Raw genomic sequence first — 18,902 nt, 5'->3', positions numbered from 1 at the left:
CCTTGAGAAAACGTTCAGGATCCCTTGTCAAAAATAAAATCTCAAAATGGTACGAATGAGGGACCCCTTGGGACGGCAGGGGGTCGAATCCCTGAGGAAGGGCATCCCCCCTTCTAAATCCGCTGGTGTCTAAAGTGCTTTTTCGTTGACAAGTTTGATGCAAGTTTCAAAGACCACTTCGATCTATAATTGTTTTCGTACATGTAACTTAAAATATATTGCTTGATTCTTCGCTTCTATTTACAGTTTGCCTTTCTCTTGCTAACCCGGGTTGACCTCCATAAACCGAAAAAGCTTATCTTACAATTCCATACACCAAAATGCTTATCATACAATACCGTACATCAAATGTATGGAAAAATGCTTGTCATACAATTTTCATACAGTACCAAAAAATCAATGAAAAAAGATTCGAACAAGTTTCTGCGGCTATTTGAACCAATAAAACGATCTGATGATGAAAAAAAAACCATGTTTCTAGTTTCTGGAAAAATACGGTTACCATACAATTTCCATGCATGAAAATTGTATGTCTAGCATTTTTTTGATGTCGACAACAAAAATTTTTCCCAGTAAAATTGAAATTGTCCCAATTTTTTGTTTCAACCGCAAATCGAATTTTGCACTCAAACAAACTTTTTCCAAAAAAAAAAAACAAAAGTTTTCCTAATTTTTTTGTCTGCATAACGTAATCCTGGATACACAAAAATTGGATTTTTTCCCGTTTGCTTAGATAACTTTTTGAAACAGGCTGAAAACTCCTATTTCTTTTGTTTGGCATATTTAGATATGCCTTGATAAATGTCTGATAATTGGAAAAAATTCTGATTTTAAAAATTTTTCCAAGTAAAACTGAAATTGCCCCAATTTTTTGTTTCAACCGCAAATCGATTTTGTACTCTAATTTTGAAATTTTTTGCAAAAATTTAAAAGTTTGATGCTTTAAGTATATGATTTATGAAAAAAACTCTTATACAATTCAGGTCGTTTCCAATGCATTGTAATTGCCAGATGGTCAACACTTTGGTGACTATAGTTTTGAGTAAACTATGGTTTTAGTCGCTTGTGTTCGGTAATCAATTTTTTGGTTTATGAAAAAAATCTTATCCCACAATTTCCATAAACAAAAAAAGACCATTAGAGTTTTCTTAACACTTTCTGTATCTATGGAATTGTGAGAAATTGAATGAAAACCATTTTTTCATTTATGAAAATTGTAGGATAAGCATTTTTGGTCAACCCGGGAAACTTGATTTGGCTGAATCGGTTTTTAGGCAACTCTCGTGTGAACAATCTCCTAGGTACTTTTTTAGGACATCCATTGGAAAGTCGTATTAAAACGAAATCACAGATTTCTAGTTTTTTTTCTAAATCAAAGCACAGTTTAGTACAAAACTTGACTGAGTAATGGCTTTTGTTAATATTACAATCAAAAAAAATTGGAGTGCTTTTTCAAAGTTCTTCAATTTATTGTTTAAAGAGTGTAATTTACCTTTGAATACTTTTATATGGTTTTATAGCTTTTCGCTTTGGTTTGAAGCACATATACGTTTTTTCTATGCTTATAGTGTGGCTTTTTATGTTTTTGTTTGTATGAATAATTGAGATACAGCATTAAATTTCATATACATTTGAATTTTGAGGCTTCATATTTTTCAATAATACCAGCACTGAAGGTTTAAGCATTGAAAAGTTAGAGGCCATTTACTTCGCAATCAAAATTTTCTTCAGCAGATTTAGTTCCTGACATATCTCAAAAAAGCGGAAAAAATTATGGAAGAATTGACCTCCGAAATTTCTGAAGAAGACCTCAAAAATGTCAACTCAGGTATTCTAATTGACATTCGAGCTGGCCCAAATCAATATAATTTTTTTGTACTTCAGGACAAGTAAAGCTAAAATTTTGGGGTGTTTTGGCTGCAACAAATTTTTACCTAACAATGATGAGCTTAGAATTTTTTTTTTCAAAAATACTTGATAATCATCGATTAATCAGAATTGAACAATTTAACTAACAGTGATTTTTTAGAACAATTTGCGGTGGGTGGAAATGGACATTTAGAGGTTGGCGAAGAAGAAGTAACAGAGCAGGATGTTGTGAATGAAGACCGACTGCCTCCAATGTTCCCCCACTCTCCTAATAACTCCATCGTGTCCATAGACCCCGAGAACCCAGGACGAGTCACCACCACATCGCCAGATGTAAGTACAAACAAATTGATACTAAATTATACATGCACACAGGCGCGAACCTTGTATTTTCTGGAGCGAGTGGGAAGGATTTGGAAAAAAGTCGAAATTTTTGTCGATCTTTTTTGTTTTTTAGGTAGATCAAATTGATTTTGTGAGCTCTCACAAAACATTATGAAAACCTTTTTTTTGAGAACATTGTCTGCCATGCAGGCAAAGATTTGAAACAACGGGCTATAAACGACGTTTTTTGAAAGTTTCGGACAAATTGCATTTTTTGGCGCACACTCAGACATAAAAATTAGTATATATTGGGACCAAAGGCACCTTTAGAAATTTTTTGTGTCGGTCAGCTTGAATGAATGTCCTACCAAAGGGGTAATGAGGGGTCCAACACCTGAAAAAAAGGGGCGTCAGCCCAACACCGCTAAATCTGCAACCGTTTTATAAAATGGGGTTTATGGTGTCGAGAATATTTTGGTGAAACTTCCAAACAAGCGAACGATATTTGGTCTTTGTTTGTTTTGGAAAAAGGTTTCATAGCTAAACATCAGATAGGTATATCATATTTTATCTATTTTAGTCAAAATTCGATTAAAATTTCCAAGAGTTTTAATTGTATAGAAAAGAATGCTTCAAAACATTTCCTGCATCCAAGTTTAGGCGTAAATAATCGATTATAACGTATTATTAAGATAATTTTTCGACAATTATAATTGATTATAATTACCAAAATTAGGTGTTTAAAAGTTTTATAAGTGATAATAATCGTAATATTTTCCAAGACATTATAATCCCATAAAATCGATTATAATTGTTTATAATCTCTTATTTTACAAAAATTTTGTCAACTCAAAACTATATTTGATTTATATCTTATCGGTGGTTATTTTTGTGTCAATAAGAAAACCTCTAAAAGAGAGATCTCTTGTACACTTTGGTTCATCTGAACACAAAGTTATACCTCGAAACAAAAGTTTCATAGAGATCCTTCCATATTAGTGGAAAGATTCACGCGGTAGCTGAAAAATAAAAACTTCCGAATCATTCATGAAACTAAATCAATTTGCTTATGTTTTGATGGTTAAAAATTTTTTTAATATGCATCACAAAAAAACTCTAATGGGGAAGTAATGAAAAAAAAACTTATAAATTTGAATTGATTGGAAAACTTTAAAAACATTTTTCTCATTTTTCATACGAACCAACGTCTACAAAAAGCATAAAATATAAGCAATCTAGATGCAACTTCGAAAACAAAATGGACCAACAAAAAGGAGTATAATCAACTATAATCGATTATAATGGATTTTTGTGCGAAACTAATGAAATAGAAATTTGAATAAAAATAATGGAATATAATCAACTACAATTGATTATAATTTTATCGAAAAATGGACGAATAAATAAAGGATTATAATGTATTATAGTTAATTAAAATTTGATTTTAAAAAGATAGATTATAATCGATTATTAATTGATTAAAATCAATGGTTTTCTAATTTTAGTATGATTGGTACTAAAATTGTAACATAATCGATTATTAACGCTTGAAACTGGCTGCGGGTTGCCTTAAGTCCAATTTAGAGTGAATTACAGTTTACACCTTAGAGTCATACATCTAAAATTCATGCTTTGAAAATCTAGTTTTGAAATGTGATTTTTAAATTTTGAAATGTGAGTTTTACTACTTCTTAATTTTTGTAGTTTTTTTGAGAAATTATTCTGCAAATTTTTTTGGTCCATTATTTTTGAAAAATTGCAGTCACTCGAGGCCAGTACAAATACAATCAAGTTTCCAACGCAGCAAAAAATTCTATTTCCATTCTTATAAAAAAAACTTTCTTTTTGTATGGTTTTGTTAGGTCGACCGAATTGGTATACTGAACTCTGCCAAAGACCTAAAAAACGCTGTTTTGGCCAAAAAACATAAAACTTGATAAGTTTTATTCAGATTGAAATACTTTGTTTTTCCGAAAAAAACTGAACAATCTACAAATTGGTCTTTTCTTTTGTCGGATAAATTATTTTGAACTATAATCTACAAATGTTTTCCCTGCTTGAAAAGAAAGTCTCCGAAAAACAAAATTAAAATTCGTGGAAAGTTATATTTAAACCAGTAGCGGGTATAAGAGGGATGGGTACCCCCTTAATCAGCTACTGGTCGTAATATAAATTTCCATGAATGTTTTTGGAAGCTTTCTTTTCAAGTAGAGAAAAAATTGCAGATAATGGTTTAAGACAATTTATCCGACGAAGGAAAGACCAATTTGTGGATTGTTCAGCTCTTTTCAGAAAACCGCAGCATTCTAAATGTACGGCAGTTTCGGCCTACAGTTTTATGAGTCTTATGCATTGACGACCCATAATCAGTCTTTCTACATCTTGAACTGAAACTTTTGGGGTTGAATCTGGGGTTGGCTGCAAATTGATTTGATTATTCGACGTAGTTCTAAATGAACGAAAATTTCGGCTGATAGTTTTATGTGTAAAAGTTGTTGATTGAAACACATGGCCGGCCGTGTTGTTTAAATCTGATTGGCTAAAACTAACCAATCAGATTTGACCGCATAAGTTTCAGTTCAAAATATAAAAATGTGTGTAGCGCATAAAAACCAGCTCTACTTCTAAATTGCTGATTTGTAACTAATGCTGATTTAAATTAACCCGAAAAAAATTGGAAAATTGAAATGCATTTGTCTCAAAATTAGTTTATCTTAAAAAAGTGACGTGGGCAAAACTTGTTACAAACTCAACGGAACTAGTATGGTGCAACCTATTTAGCGCAATTCGGATCACAAGTTTTATCCAAAAAATGTTCGTTTGTGGCGATTCTTATTCAATCAAAAATCACCACGCTAAAACTACCACATTAATGATAACCAAATCATATCGAAGAGAGCCTGTTGTGGAGCCATTACTAAGTAAGAAGAATGTAATCTCCAAAAATATGCGAAAAAGTTTTGAAATTGGTTTTAATTCAAAATTTGGCAAGTTAATTAGTAAAACTGACCTTTTTGGCTTTCAAACAAAAATAGATTGATTCCTTTTATTAAATGTTTAGACATTTTATCAGTTCAAAGTTCAACAGGCTACAATAGAGGCTCACCTTGATTCAATTTGCTCATCAATTGACTTGGTGATTTCCGAGTATTTTTTCTTTCGCTAAAAGGAGCCACAATTGAGTCAATTTTGGATTAAAAATTTGCTTGCCAAGTTTTTTTCTTACAAAATTGGAGGCATAGTTGATTCGATGTATTTTTTGGACACTGAAACAAATAATTTTCGATTTTTATTTAATTCACAAACCAAAATTTTTTTCAAAACAGCCCAAAAACTATCTATATTACAACATTTAGATGATCAGTCGGTAATTTGACATAAAAAAAATTACCATTTTATTAGCAAAACTCCTTAATAAAAACAATTCTAGTTCATTTATCATGATTCGGGACAGGAGCAGGAGAAATGCAAAGGAAATCAGTCCCAACTCAGAGAGTATCAAAAAATCAGACAAAAAAGACCTCTCAAAAAACCCGAAAAGCTAATAACCTCGAAAAATTCATAATTAATTTAAAGGATTCAGGTAGCTTGAGGGGAAAATCTCCAAGCCATTCGTATTTCCCTTCCCAAATTTGATCAGAACAAGTGAAAACCTGCAGGATGAAGTTTCGATGAGAACCTGCAGGTTGAAATCATAAAAAGACAAAATCAAATGTATCCCGAAAAACACTATTTGAAACAAAATCAAAATGCAAATTTCAGTTACAAGTTTATCAATGAATAAAAACGCCAATTGCGAAGAAAAGTCTCAGAACTTGAACTCCTGTTGCTACAAAACATTTAAGTTATTTCTCAAAAAATTTTAGTAAAACTTTGAAAAATAATTACAACGAAAAAAAATTGTTAAACCAAAACCAAACTTTGTTCAAGATGGTGAAACAAACCCGGAAAAGGAAGCGAAGGAACAACTCTATCAAATGTTGTGAAAGGGAATGACTTTTCATAAAAATAATAGAAAAATTAGCCAGATTAGAGCAGTCTGAAACAAGCAACAGCAAGTTTTCTGCTAAAAATTGAACGCCGAATTTTTTTTATCCTTTAGAAGATCTTCGAAACAAAAACTTAGAGAAACTTTCTTAATTCAATTACTTACGTTTTCATAAAAAATCTTGTACCCAATACTATCAGAAGTTTTAAAAACACTCGGGGGAGCAGTGGTGAAGTGGTTACGTCTCCGCCTCTCAATCGAATGGTCGGATGTTCGAGGCCCACCATGATCCGTGCTCGCTGCTTGAGGGTGAGGCAACATTACCCAGCTCAGAAAAATAACCAAAAAAATTGCATGCAGTTCTTAAGCAGGGTATAACAGCGGTTCGCCGTTATGAGCTGTACAGCTCGTATGTTGGTCCTATCCTTCGTGGGTAAATGATCTTAATTAATAAGAGCGCGGAGGCTCAAATCTAGAACAATCCAAAAACACTCTTATTAATCCTTGTTTGAATGAAACGCAGATAGCCGGTTACTGTGCAAACAGCACAAAATTTTCCGACCAGTCTTACATTTAAAAAAAAAAAACAGCTATAATTTTTTTGTGTGGTATGATAAAAAGCACCTTTGACATTCGTAGTAAAATAGGCTAATTGGACAAAAAATTTTGTACACAAATGACCAGTAAAACAAAAAAAAACATTAAAAACTATTTTTAAGGGACTAAATTTAAGTTTTCGCGGTTAGAATTAGGCATAAATAAGCTATTGTGAGCCTGCTCGCCCGCTTTTGTTCGATCAAAAACAGACCAAAAAAATCAAAAATTTCCAATCTGTTTTTCTCATTACTGAAGAAAACTTTTTGAAATTTTTTAAAAGTCGTTCAAGTCCCAACTCAAAAGGCTTTAAAATGATTTATCACACGACGCTGTTCAATCGTTATTCGTGGTATTTGAGTTTGCGATGAAAACAAAAATTTGGCCAAACATTTTTGGTAAAAAACACATTTTTGGTCTAAAAATCATAATAAAAATAACGCTAAGCTAACAAAATCAAGACTGTTGTTGTTTTAACAAAGTGACTTTAAATAACCATTCTTTATATTCGAAAAAAAACACCATTTGCTCATTTATAAATGCATCAACGTCATTCAATACACTATAGTACGAAATCCTACAGCACAAGTATTGTCGGTAATATTTGCAACAATTTTTATGGCCTCCTGAAGTTTTTTCTGAAAAACAAAACGCAATGTTTTAATAATAACCAGAAGCATTCATCTTTCGAGATAATTGAATATTTATTGATCTAGGGCTCTGTTCTGGTATCACTTTCGTTTGTTTAAATCAAAAAAGATCTTTGTTTATGAACAATTTTCAACAAGGATACAAACATCTGATCTGTCATAAAGATGAGTTGACCAAATATTGTTGTACTTTGGTGACAAACTTTCATTAGTTCTAGAAAAAATCTGCTTTTGAAAGAAGATAAAATAGTTCGCATACACATTTCTACTTAGATTATGATTAAGAACTGAGGTTTGAAAAACATATGGCTGAGCTTCATAAAAAGTTGATAGAATCAACAACAAACAACTATCAGTTTAAAAAGTTTTTTTTCTGAAACAAACACAGAATCTGTTTTTTATAGAACTTCTCGTTGAGAAATCAACAAAGATATAATTCAAAATCAATCGTATTGAACAAAACACCGACGACAAGCCTGAAAGTATTGCCCAAAAATTAAATTGATCTTATAAAAGAAGCTCTTCAAAAAAATTTGAAAACAAAAAATCTAAAAACAAGTTAAAACAAAAAACTATCATTTCCCAAAATGCGGTTTTGTTTAATTGCCTGAAGAGTTTCAAACTTTTATTTTTGTTAATAATTGTGGACATGAATACTAAAATGCCGAATTGACTTCTGCGCGAATTAGTTCAATGATTTTGATCAATTTTTAAGTTTTTCGGGCAAAATCAGTTTTGTGTCTTTTCAAATCCTCTTCATTTTTTCTTTATTTTTTTTAAAAATTGTTCTTTTTTAAAGTTTTTTGAGAGAAACTAAAATAAAATCTAAATATGAGATAAGACTGTTATGTCGAGTAGTTGCCCAGAGGTATCACCCGACTGATCAAAAGATCTGCTAATGATTTCTCAAAATGGTGCTTCATCCAATTATACAAAACTTGAACTTTGACTGCAACAAGCTATCTTGAAACTAAGATAATTATGAGTTTTAGTATAGAACAAAAGAAGATGTTTCATAAATTTTTATAAGAAAAGCAAAAAGCGGAGGTGAAACAGCAGTACTGTTAGCTTCTCAGTACTAGTTTCTCAATCCGCCAACTTCAAAGAGTTTTTATGTTTTCAAAGGCAAATTAGAACGAAGATAGCCGGTTGCTGCGCAAGTAGCACAGAATGTTACGACCATATTCGTAGAAAAAAATATATATTAATAAATTGGATAGTGTGTTTCCAGAACTTAACGATCGCGCAAAAAACTAGTAAATTAGACGTGATCGACAAAAACTGTGGTGAAAAATGAAACCAATCAAAAAAATGAAGATAAAAAAATTTAAAAAATTTTTATTCAACTTTTTCTTGTTTCAGTAGAATAATTTTGATTTTTTTATTGAAAATCTTTTTTGTCAAATAAGCGCTAAAAAATTTCAAAACTAGTTTTGTTGATCGTAAGTCAAGTTTTGGGAGCCTAAAATTAATTAGAAAAAAAACAGTTATTTTCTTTATAACGAAAGTTACGAGACCACGTTTTTCGCTCGAAAGAGCACTACAACTCAAACTTTGTGTTCTCGCTTGAATTCATAGCTAGAAAACCAAGGTCACATCTAATGAAAGTTCTGGTGAACGAAGAAGTGTGTGAAAAAAAATCAAAACTGAAAGATTGAAACAAAGTTCACAAGTTGTTCAGGTGCCATTTTAAAGTTGACTTTTTAATGTTTTCATTTTGCGTGTTTTATGACATTGAATTCTGTTTTTAAATATTTAAATTTGCATTAATATATCAACATTAGTTTGCAAGATGGCAGAAGCTTTGAGACGTCATGTTCCCTCATCTTGTGAACTAATGTTGATAAATTAATGCAAATTTAATTACGTATCAAAACAGTATCTCATTTTATTAATTGTTTTCTCTTTGGTGAGCATCCGTAAAACATTGTCAATTTGTGAAAAACAGGGACGAAAAGTTCCAAAGTAAGATACGCAAGTTATTTGAAACCCGTCTAAATCTAGACAATGAGCTGCTTAAAGGTCGCTCATTGTTACTTGAGTACATTGAGAATAATATTCGATCCACAAAATATGATAATGCTGTTTAAAAAGGTAAGATTGCTTTGGAAAAAGCTGTTGACGTCAATGAGCAATTATTTAGGTTAGTGGGAAAACGGAAAACCATGAAAAAATTATTGCTCAGCAAGATCTTGGCTTAAGAAAGTAACCGAAATGAACGATAAAATAATGCATGAAGCTCAGTTTCAAGATGAGCCTTGAACCTTCGTCATTTTCAGCAGCCGGCATTACAGGGAGCAAAGGATCTTTACAACAAACTAGGTCTGACACATCCTCACGCTCACCCAAAACAAGAGGTTCAGGAGCACGAGTATCTGAAAACAGGTCTAAGGTCTCTAATAAGTCTAAGGATAGTAGAAAACTTGACTCACATAAGTCTGATAAATCTGCTTCCACTCGTCATACGTCGACTGTTCGCACTATGTCATCAAGTGAGAAATGGTATGAGCTAGCTTTAGTAAGGAGCTGGAAAGGCAGTATCAAGTTTCTATAAGATTTAAAGAGCAAGAGAACCGTCTTAAATTCGAACAAAGTCAGCTGGAACTAAAGCAATTAGCTAAAAGTCATGAAAAGCAACTCATTGAAGGGGAAATGAAAGCGTTTGAACTTGAGGGCAGTTCATCTGAGGTTAGCGAGAAGGTAGCGGAAAGTAACTCGACAGGAGTAAGTCAACCTATTTCACAAGTAGCAACCGGTGCTAGTGCACTAGGTTTGCTGGCCTTCACTTCTGTACCAGTTTCGTCAGAACCGACGACTTCCGCCAACCTCGCTCATGCAAAAAACACAAGTTTTAGTCATAACTATGAGCACACAGCACTGAGTGACCCTGGAATCTATAGTCATGGACATCGGGCTATGCCTCAATTTGGCAGTGCAAGCATTTTGCCATTGCAAGCTTCTGTTCCATCTGTTTCATTCCCAGTTAACAATATGTATTCTAGTGCACACGTGTTACCCCCACCGTCTGCTGTTCCTTTACAAACCATGAGTTCAAATATAACTAATGGTAGTTTTGCCATCAATCATTACATGTCCCAATGTTACCGGCACAACCCGGTTCTGGTTTTGTTTCTTTGTCACCTGCATTTGCTGATGGTGACTTCTCATCTTCTGGAGTAAACCCAACGCCGGTTTTCTTTTCGGCACCTAATTGCCATGCAGCGCCAGTTCAGACGCAACATAAAATTCCCTTTGTATCGCATACAAGTGATGCAAACCTATGGCGACTGGCAGCTACAACTCCAATCGTCACGCCTGCTAAGTGTTGTAATGATGGAAACATTTTTTCTAATGTGACAACTGTTGTTCCACCGTGTAACACCGCTGCCCCGTATACTAGTGGTGGGACTGTGTATCATAATTCTCCGCCAGTTCATCCCCAACATGTTCCGCATTTTGTCAATTATACTAATAATGGTTATCAGCCAGTCAACGAAGACTACGCACCGTCTTCGGCTTATCCGAACCAAGGTTGTTCATCTGATCGACCTCTCTCCGCTCGTGAATTGGCGGAATTATTGATGCATAGCCGCAAAGACCATCTTCCTGAATGGAAGTTAGCCCAGTTTGACGGCAACCCGTTAAACTGGCACAGATGGTTTGGTCAGGTTATGTCCACCGTTGATTCGGCTGTTCTCACCGATGATACGAAACTGACACTAAAAAACTTAAAAACACTAGTCACAGGCAAAGCAAAAACTGCAATTGCGGAGTTTAGTTATAGTGGCGTTATGTACAAGGATGCACTGGCCACCTTGCAAAGGAAGTTTGAGCAACCACAAGCTATTGTTGGAGCGCATCTTGATAAACTGAATACTTTTCCGCCACTTAAGATGCACAATTCGTAAAATGCCATTAGTTTCCCATCTGCCATATCTGGCCTTGTAGCAGTTTTCAAATCATTGTCATTCAACGATGATCTAAAGTATGTTAACCAGATAAACCAAGCTGTCAGTAAACTTCCGCCTAATCTCAAGGAAGCTTGGTCAAAGCATACTTTTAGGCATAACTGGCAGCGACCAACACTCTTAGACTTTAATAACTGGTTGAACGAAAAGACCGAGGAGCATGAAAGATTACGTGTACTTAACTCTAAGGCAAAAAACGAGGAACCAGTGAAGCCAAAAACAACCAAAGTTTTTGCAGCCAATAGCCAGGTAACTAGTACGTCTCAGGATAAGTTTAAGTTTCTGCCGTGCGTTTTGTGTAAGGGTCCTCATGCATTGTGGAACTGCGCAGTTTTTAAGGAAAAGAATGCTACTCAGCGAGCAAAATACGTAGCTAAACAAAAAACTTTGTTTCGCTTGCCTCAATGGCAATCATACTTTCCGGCAATGTTCTGGAGCTAACAAATGCCAGAAGCCAGAGTGCGATAGCACACATAATGTCTTGCTCCACTCAATGCTACACATAATGTCTTTGGGATATTGCATCGACTCATTCTTGGGTGTCTTCGTCACTCGTTAACCGTCTCGACTTAATAGGGGAGCCCGTTAACTTGTCAATTAATGGTTTCAATTCAACCATCGTCGTTGAGACTCAGAGGACAAGTTTACAGTTTTCTCCGAGCCGAATAATAAAGATTACGTATTCCCCCTATATGCATATGTTAAAGGCATTATTCGGATTGGTTCCGAATTAAGCAATATTGCTGATTTGCAGAATAAATATCCACAATTAGCACCTATTAAGACTGCTACCATGTCGTTAGACCCATTGAGTTCATCTTGGGAGATGATAAAAACTCACCGTGTTCCGTTCGCCTACCGTTAGGTTGGGTCATAAGTGGTCCGTTGCCGCCATCCGTTGTTTCTACTTCGTGTTTCAATTGTGTTGTTGAAGATTCTTCTCTGACCGACCAGATAAAATCCTGGTAGGAGCTGGAATTTCATGGTGCTTTCAAACAAGTCGATGCCCATTCCGCCGCGGATAAACATGCTTTATCCATCATAAATTCTGAAAACGTTCACAATGGCGAAAGAAACATTGTGCCTATGCTTTGGATTGATAGTAACGTCATCCTACCAAACAACTAATACTTCTCACTCGCCCAATTTAAAACATTGGAGAGAAGGTTAAGTAAAGACCCTGAACTGCGCGAAAGATACGCTGACACATTTAGAGAGGACATTAGGAAAGGCTATGTCATTACCGTCGATCCGCATGATCCACGTAAGCGTTCCGATCGCGAGTGGTATCTTCGCACCATCCCGTCGTAAACCCAAATAAGCCGGGTAAGGGGTGCCGAGTCCTTAATGCAGCTTCTAAGTTTCACGGCACATCCTTAAATAACTCATTAGAATATAGAAGGTATTTTCCTCCAGGTAGGAGTCCTCGCCCGCGATCAAATTTCACTCCGTTTTTTGTGGCGGGAGGATACCACATTCGATGTGGTAGTTCATCACTACACTCGCCATATATTCGGCGCACGAGATTCGCCTAGTGCGCCAATTTCCCTTTGCGAAAAACAGCAACTGATAAAATGTCCACATACCCTGAGGCCGCCTTAGTCGTAAATGAAAAATTTTACATGGGGATTTCTTTGGAAGACCTCTAGGATAGCAGCTGTGTTATTGGTCCGAGCTTGTTGATAATTGCCTGGGGACATCATGTTCCTTCGTCACCGATGTCACATCCATCATACATCCCGAATACGGGTTCAAATGGGAAAGGTTCAGTTCCTTTACCAGATATAAAAGAGTAGTCGCTTTTATGCTGAGGATGCAGCCTTCACATAAGCTTTTTCGTGGTAAAGACTTGCGAATCACCGACCCCACTGAACTTGATATTGCAGAAAGCAAACGGATTCATCTTGCTCAGATGGAATCCTTCCCGTTTGAGTTAAAAACGCTCAACGCTGGCAAAACTATTAAGAATAGTAGTGAAATTGCCACATACTCTCCGTTTTTTTTGGTCCCGCTGGTATCATTCGTTCCACCGACGGATCGTGGCTTAGTGGATTTCGAGTTTAATACTAAGCACCCAATATTAATCGACGCCCGACATACGCTGGTTCTTTTGTTGGCCCGTAGCCTCCATCATAAGCATTTTCATCAAGGTTTAGACTACATGCGCTCCGTTTTAAATATGAAATATGCAATACTTGGGTTGCTTCGACTACTTCGGTCTATCGAAAATCAATGTGTAACATGCTGTAAACGCAAAGCAAGTACCATCCAGCCAATTATTTCCAATTTACCTGTCGAACGACTCGGATATAAGCAACCACTTTTTATTCATACGGGTAGGGATTACTTTGGACCGCTTTAGGTTCCGGTTCGCAGAAGCACTGAAAAATGATGGGGATTTCTTTTCACTTGCCTCACCACCAGGACTGTACACCTTGAGATTGTGCCATCTCTGGACACTAGTTCTTGTGTCATGGGCATTGAACGGTTCATTGAGCGTCGTCGTACACCAAACACAATCTGGTCGGATAACGGCACGAGCTTCGTTGGTACGGAAAAGGAATTACTTGCCTGCATCAAGAGCTGGAATGGCATGGCTCCGACCATATTTGCTCACAGAGGTGTTGCTTGGAATTTTAACCCGCCAGGCGCACCCCATTATGGCGGATCATCCTGGGAGCGCCTCGTCCGAAGCGTGAAGCGCGTGCTTTACGACATATTAGGCAGTAGGCGAGTCACCCAAGGGGTGCTACGAACAACACTCTGCTTAGTTGAGCAGTCTTTGAATTCGAGGCCAATCACTCCCGTTAATACTGATTCACGTGAGTTAGAAGCGTTAACCCCAAACCATTTTTTGCTTGGACAACATGCCACAAGCTTTCCTTCGCTTTTACCTGGGGAGCCCTTCGACCACAATAAAAGGTACGTGCGAGCGCAGTCGTATGCTAACGCTATTTGGTCTCGTTGGCTTCGCGAATATGTTCCCTCGCTGAATAAGCGTGTCGAGTGCCACACTCATTCAGACTTCACTCTTAAAACAGGCGATCTCGTGTGGGTGATTGAGCCCGATAGTCCACGTGGGTACTAACCTCTCGCCCGAATCGTCAAGCTAAACTACGGACAGGACGGTTGCGCCTGATCGTCCCTTGTTAAGACCGCAACCCGTGAAGTCACTCGGCCGACCGTTAAGCTCGCTCCGGTTCTTCCGTCTTCATGGGGGGGGGGGGGGGGGGGAGGATGTTGCAACGCAAATTTAAGCGAGAGTATAAATGCACATATATAAGCCAAATACAAGCCTGAATATGATTGGGCCAAAATGTAACAACCATAAGCACAGTTGGCCGAGTGGCCTGAGTTAACGTACCGACTATACAAACTTGCCAGTTGGCGTAGTTTCGGGTCCCCCACCTGCCATGTTTTAATTTACTAAAAACGGGGGTTATATCCTATTTGAACTGTTTTTTGGTTCTAATTCGGTTCATCAGCCTTGATTAAGGCTGACCGCCAAAAAGAGCAATTTGTCTCAAGGACAATAATACCGGCTGTTGTGGCTAGCTTGTGCCAATTTGTACCGTTTTGGGGCAGTTTAATGAAGTTATACGATGTTATGCTTGACCGAAATTATGATGAATTATTGAGTTTCCGAGAGTTTTTACCGATAAATGCTCTTAATAAATCAAGCATTCGACTTCATAGTTTTTATCAACTTACGGAGATTGAGCACACACTTTGTTAGCAAGTTTTCTTGACACTGGGATTTTTTGTCGATTTTTTTTTATGTCGTTCGAATTACGACTGAAAAGTCTGTAATGTAATATACCACTCAACTTTATTTGATGATTATTTGTGGTAGCCGATTTTGCGTGGAAAAAAAAGAAAAAAAATTCAAAAACACGAGTACAAATTCATTTCCATTTTCAATGGTCGGAACAAAAACAGTATGTGAAGAAGACGGAAAAAACATACATTTTATATGCTACAAAGCCTTGCTGAGCTGCACGTTTTGTGCTATTTTTTGTAGCATAAGGTATCAAAAAGTTGCTGATAAAATGCTTTCGCTTGTGAAAACAGCAATACACTGACTCTATAAAAAACTGAAGAAAAAAAACAAGCTAAAGACATTAAAAATTGATTAACTTGAGCTTTTATCTGCTTTAGCCTGAGGCCAAGTTTAACGAATATTACATAAATAGTCCTATTCAAGTCTCCAATCAAAGAGCAACCGGGATACCAAATACAGTCCAAATTCCAGACGCCACGTCTCAATTTGCGTCTCAAACCAGCATCAGCGACCAAAATGAAGCTTTAGGAAATGAAAAGACAGACTTCCTAACATTGCAAAATTTTAAACCGAAAACTCGTAGCCAGTCACCGCTCCGTGGAAGCGCGCTGGCGATAAGGAAACGGAGCAACACATCAAACAGTAAGCAAACAATTGGGTCAAGAAATATCGCGACGAGTGACTCAAACGCACTATCAATTTCGAATTCATCCTACGTCAAAAATTCGAAGGGCAAAAAAGAGATCGCAAGGCAGAACACGGATCAGTTTAAGACTACTATTCCGATTCAGAGAATGCTGAAGGGAGGACACAGCAAAGAGGCACAGCAACAGATGAAAACGATTCACGATTCAGATCAACAAACAGACTTCGACCATGAAAGTAAGACACAAATGTTATTGCGGAGCATTTCCACCATATGAGCGATGCAAAATTGACCCTCTGCCAACAAAGAAAGCTCGCTGATGTTTAAGTGTAATAACATAATAAAGCCCTGTAAAAATTCTAATAAAAATTCTTTTGAAATTTTTTGGTAGTGGTGTCGATAAAAAATATGCATTTATCATCTAAGTAAAATGTCCTTTTAGCAAAAAAACACAAAATTCTGGACAAAAAAAATGAACAAAACTTTCAAAAATTTTTTAGTTTTTTAGATCGGTTTTTAAATTTTTTCTAAATGTTTGAATTTCTTTTCTTAAATCAGTGGGGTGTCGAAACTTTTGTGCTACTTACATAGCAACCGGAACTCCATGTTACATTTTCAAACTGTTGTAGCTCCCAGCCAAAAACCCGTGTCCATGAATCAAAAACTGAACTGGGAAGAAGCCATAGCATCTGCAGACAGTGTCTTCTACTGGTCCAGAAAGGCCATGTATGACCCCAAGAAAAGGTCATTTACACTGAGCTATGAGCGACCCAACCCGCGACAGAAAGAGGCGGCGTCTGTGGATCCGACCAGTAGTCTTTGGATGTCGGCCGCAGTTCCGAACTTAAGGTTGAATAAGGTAGGGACAGGAGTAAAAAAATCTGATCAATTTGTTGTTGTTAGTTTTACCCTACCTCCTTCTCACATAGTTTACTTAATTGGTATTGATTATGATTCTAGGTTGCATTATTTATGAAGGCTAAATCAATTCGCCATTGAAATTGTTTCAGTGACCATTTCAATTTTTGTAGCACATATAAAAATATGAGCAAAACTTCCTTGCGTTTATTAAATTCTTATAAGATGATGAAGTATTTGTTCTTTTTAGCTTTGCCTTTATAATATGTTGCATTCATGATTTTTTAGTCTCTGGATTGACTGGAGTTTTTTGCATCCACAAGTAAAGTATCAGACCTCGAGAAATACAGAAACCTTTATCCTTAGTTGGCTGGTTATCTTTTTTTTTTCGTTAGTAGGCTGGTCTCTGTATTGGGACATTCACGATTCACGTTCCTCTAGAGAATTCGACCAATCAGAGACTGTCTATTTCAGAGATTGAAACTGGTTGGGCCTGTGTGTTCAGTTGGCAACACGGGAAGATTACACATGTGCACCAGGGGAACTGTCAGCTCCAAATCAGTGGAGCCCCAGTATAAGAGTGTGCTTCCGCAGATGCTAAACGCGGCAGACGGTAAAACGAGCATGTCTCTATAGTTCAATTCGAGTACAGACTTGCAAAAATATAATTGCCTTGCGGTTCTTCTAACAACCGCCTAAAGGATTAATGACTTAAAATGTTAGTTGTTACCTAATATTGTTCGTGTATTTGTTGTTCCCCTTGAGGATAAATGGTCATTACTTGGTAAATTTTGGCATTAAATAAAATTTCAGTGCAAAAACTTGACGCATTTTTTGATGCAAAGTTTTGATTTGGCTGTTAGAATTTGCATTTAGACCTTAACTAGGGCAGAGTCACATTGGTAATTTTCTATGGAAAATTCACCTCTCTACCCTATTCTTCGCGAATATTTTGTTACGAATGCGCGAAACATTTTATACCTTTTTTTTATCAGATCCGACTCTGAAATCGAACTGGGCGGTGAATTTTGCCGACCCTGCTGTTCTGGATCCGGACACCGGTCTCGATTTCCCTGTGCGGCAACTGAGAGAAGCGCCGGTTCACGAACCGCAAGTCAGACCGAGCACCAAGATGAGTCCACGACTGAGGAGCAGAGTAATAACAGCCAATCAGATTTCAGAGCATAGATCCAAGTCTGCTTTTCTTCCGACACTCGATGCGGACCATAAAGAGAACAGAAATCAGCTACCCAGAAAGAATTTGAAGTCTGCTACTGCGTCTACGCAGACAACGCCTCTTAGGGTAATTTTTACTATGAAAAAACTTAGCATGTCTAGTGAACTTTTATACACCTGTAGGTTCTTGAAATTACAAGTTTGCACGTTGAAACAATTCGTTTTTTTTTGCTCATTTTAACAATTAGTTTTAACAAACAACTCGATAACTTTTCGTGAATATATGCCAAAATTCATTTTTTAAAACTTTTTGGGAAAAGAACCATCAAAAATAGTACCTTTGGCTCCACACCCATCATCAAATTCAGAATAGAACAGCAAATTTTAGAATGATCCGACATAAATGTAAATATGGTAATCTACCATGAAGGATGAACGTAAGCCATATAAGGTGAATTCATGCTTTGCAGCCAAATCAGACGTCGATAAACCTTCCGATAACTGCCTCTCAAACTGCAGACACGGTCACTGTGTTCAACAGAGACGGTAGCTACTGCGGAATAGTACACGCCGTACAGAACATGCAGAAGTCTATGCCCAAACCAAGACAACTGACAACCCCGAGATCAGTTAAAACAAAACACATTGGAATGAGTAATACCAAGCAGTCGTATGTGGATGCGGCTGGACGAGCGGACCAGTTGTTTCCGAGAAGACCTACAACAACCCACCAGCAGATACTGAAAGATCTCTACGTCACTCAGAGCATTTTCGAGAAAGATAAAACGCAGTCTTTCAGTCCAATGAGACACTACTTCACAACTTAGATGCTTATTCATAGACAAGCCAAAGCCATCAAGTCTGTGACTGTGAACTGTTAATAGGAAAATATTAGTCGATCCAGGCTAGTTGATGCTTTAAAAATGATTATACTCTTTGCGAGCTGGGTGTGTGCTTGTTTTCTAATAAATTTCATCAAATTTTTGTGATAATTCAGTCATTTGTCGAAGCATTGTTCAAACGTTTAAGAGCACGTTTCCAGTCTAAA

General features: G+C 36.6%; 2 protein-coding genes across 3 annotated transcripts in view; one reads left to right on the top strand and one right to left on the bottom strand.

Annotated features, from left to right (window-relative positions):
• Nucleotides 1-18,880, top strand: part of LOC134839575 (uncharacterized) — a 26,450-nt gene extending 7,570 nt beyond the window's left edge. The window contains exons 1-7 of one of the 2 annotated variants that reach the window (XM_063855172.1): nt 1,545-1,828; nt 2,030-2,202; nt 15,552-16,056; nt 16,450-16,679; nt 17,153-17,291; nt 17,674-17,981; nt 18,325-18,880. In XM_063855172.1, coding sequence (XP_063711242.1) covers nt 1,774-1,828; nt 2,030-2,202; nt 15,552-16,056; nt 16,450-16,679; nt 17,153-17,291; nt 17,674-17,981; nt 18,325-18,681 — 1,767 coding nt within the window. In that variant the 5' untranslated portion in view covers nt 1,545-1,773 and the 3' untranslated portion in view covers nt 18,682-18,880. Of the gene's footprint in view, nt 1-1,544; nt 1,829-2,029; nt 2,203-15,551; nt 16,057-16,449; nt 16,680-17,152; nt 17,292-17,673; nt 17,982-18,324 lie in introns of those variants that run through there. The other variant, XM_063855173.1, reaches the window with a different exon arrangement.
• The window catches only part of LOC134839588 (rab-like protein 6), a 323,021-nt gene that overhangs the window by 272,566 nt on the left and 31,553 nt on the right, over nt 1-18,902 (bottom strand). The gene's annotated exons all lie outside the window — the stretch shown is intronic.

The sequence above is a fragment of the Symsagittifera roscoffensis genome, chromosome 2, assembly GCF_963678635.1.
Source record: "Symsagittifera roscoffensis chromosome 2, txSymRosc1.1, whole genome shotgun sequence".
Classification (NCBI taxonomy): Eukaryota; Metazoa; Xenacoelomorpha; order Acoela; family Convolutidae; genus Symsagittifera; species Symsagittifera roscoffensis.
The sequence above is the reverse complement of the archived record's forward strand: the minus strand, read 5'-3'. Positions and strand labels throughout refer to the sequence as shown.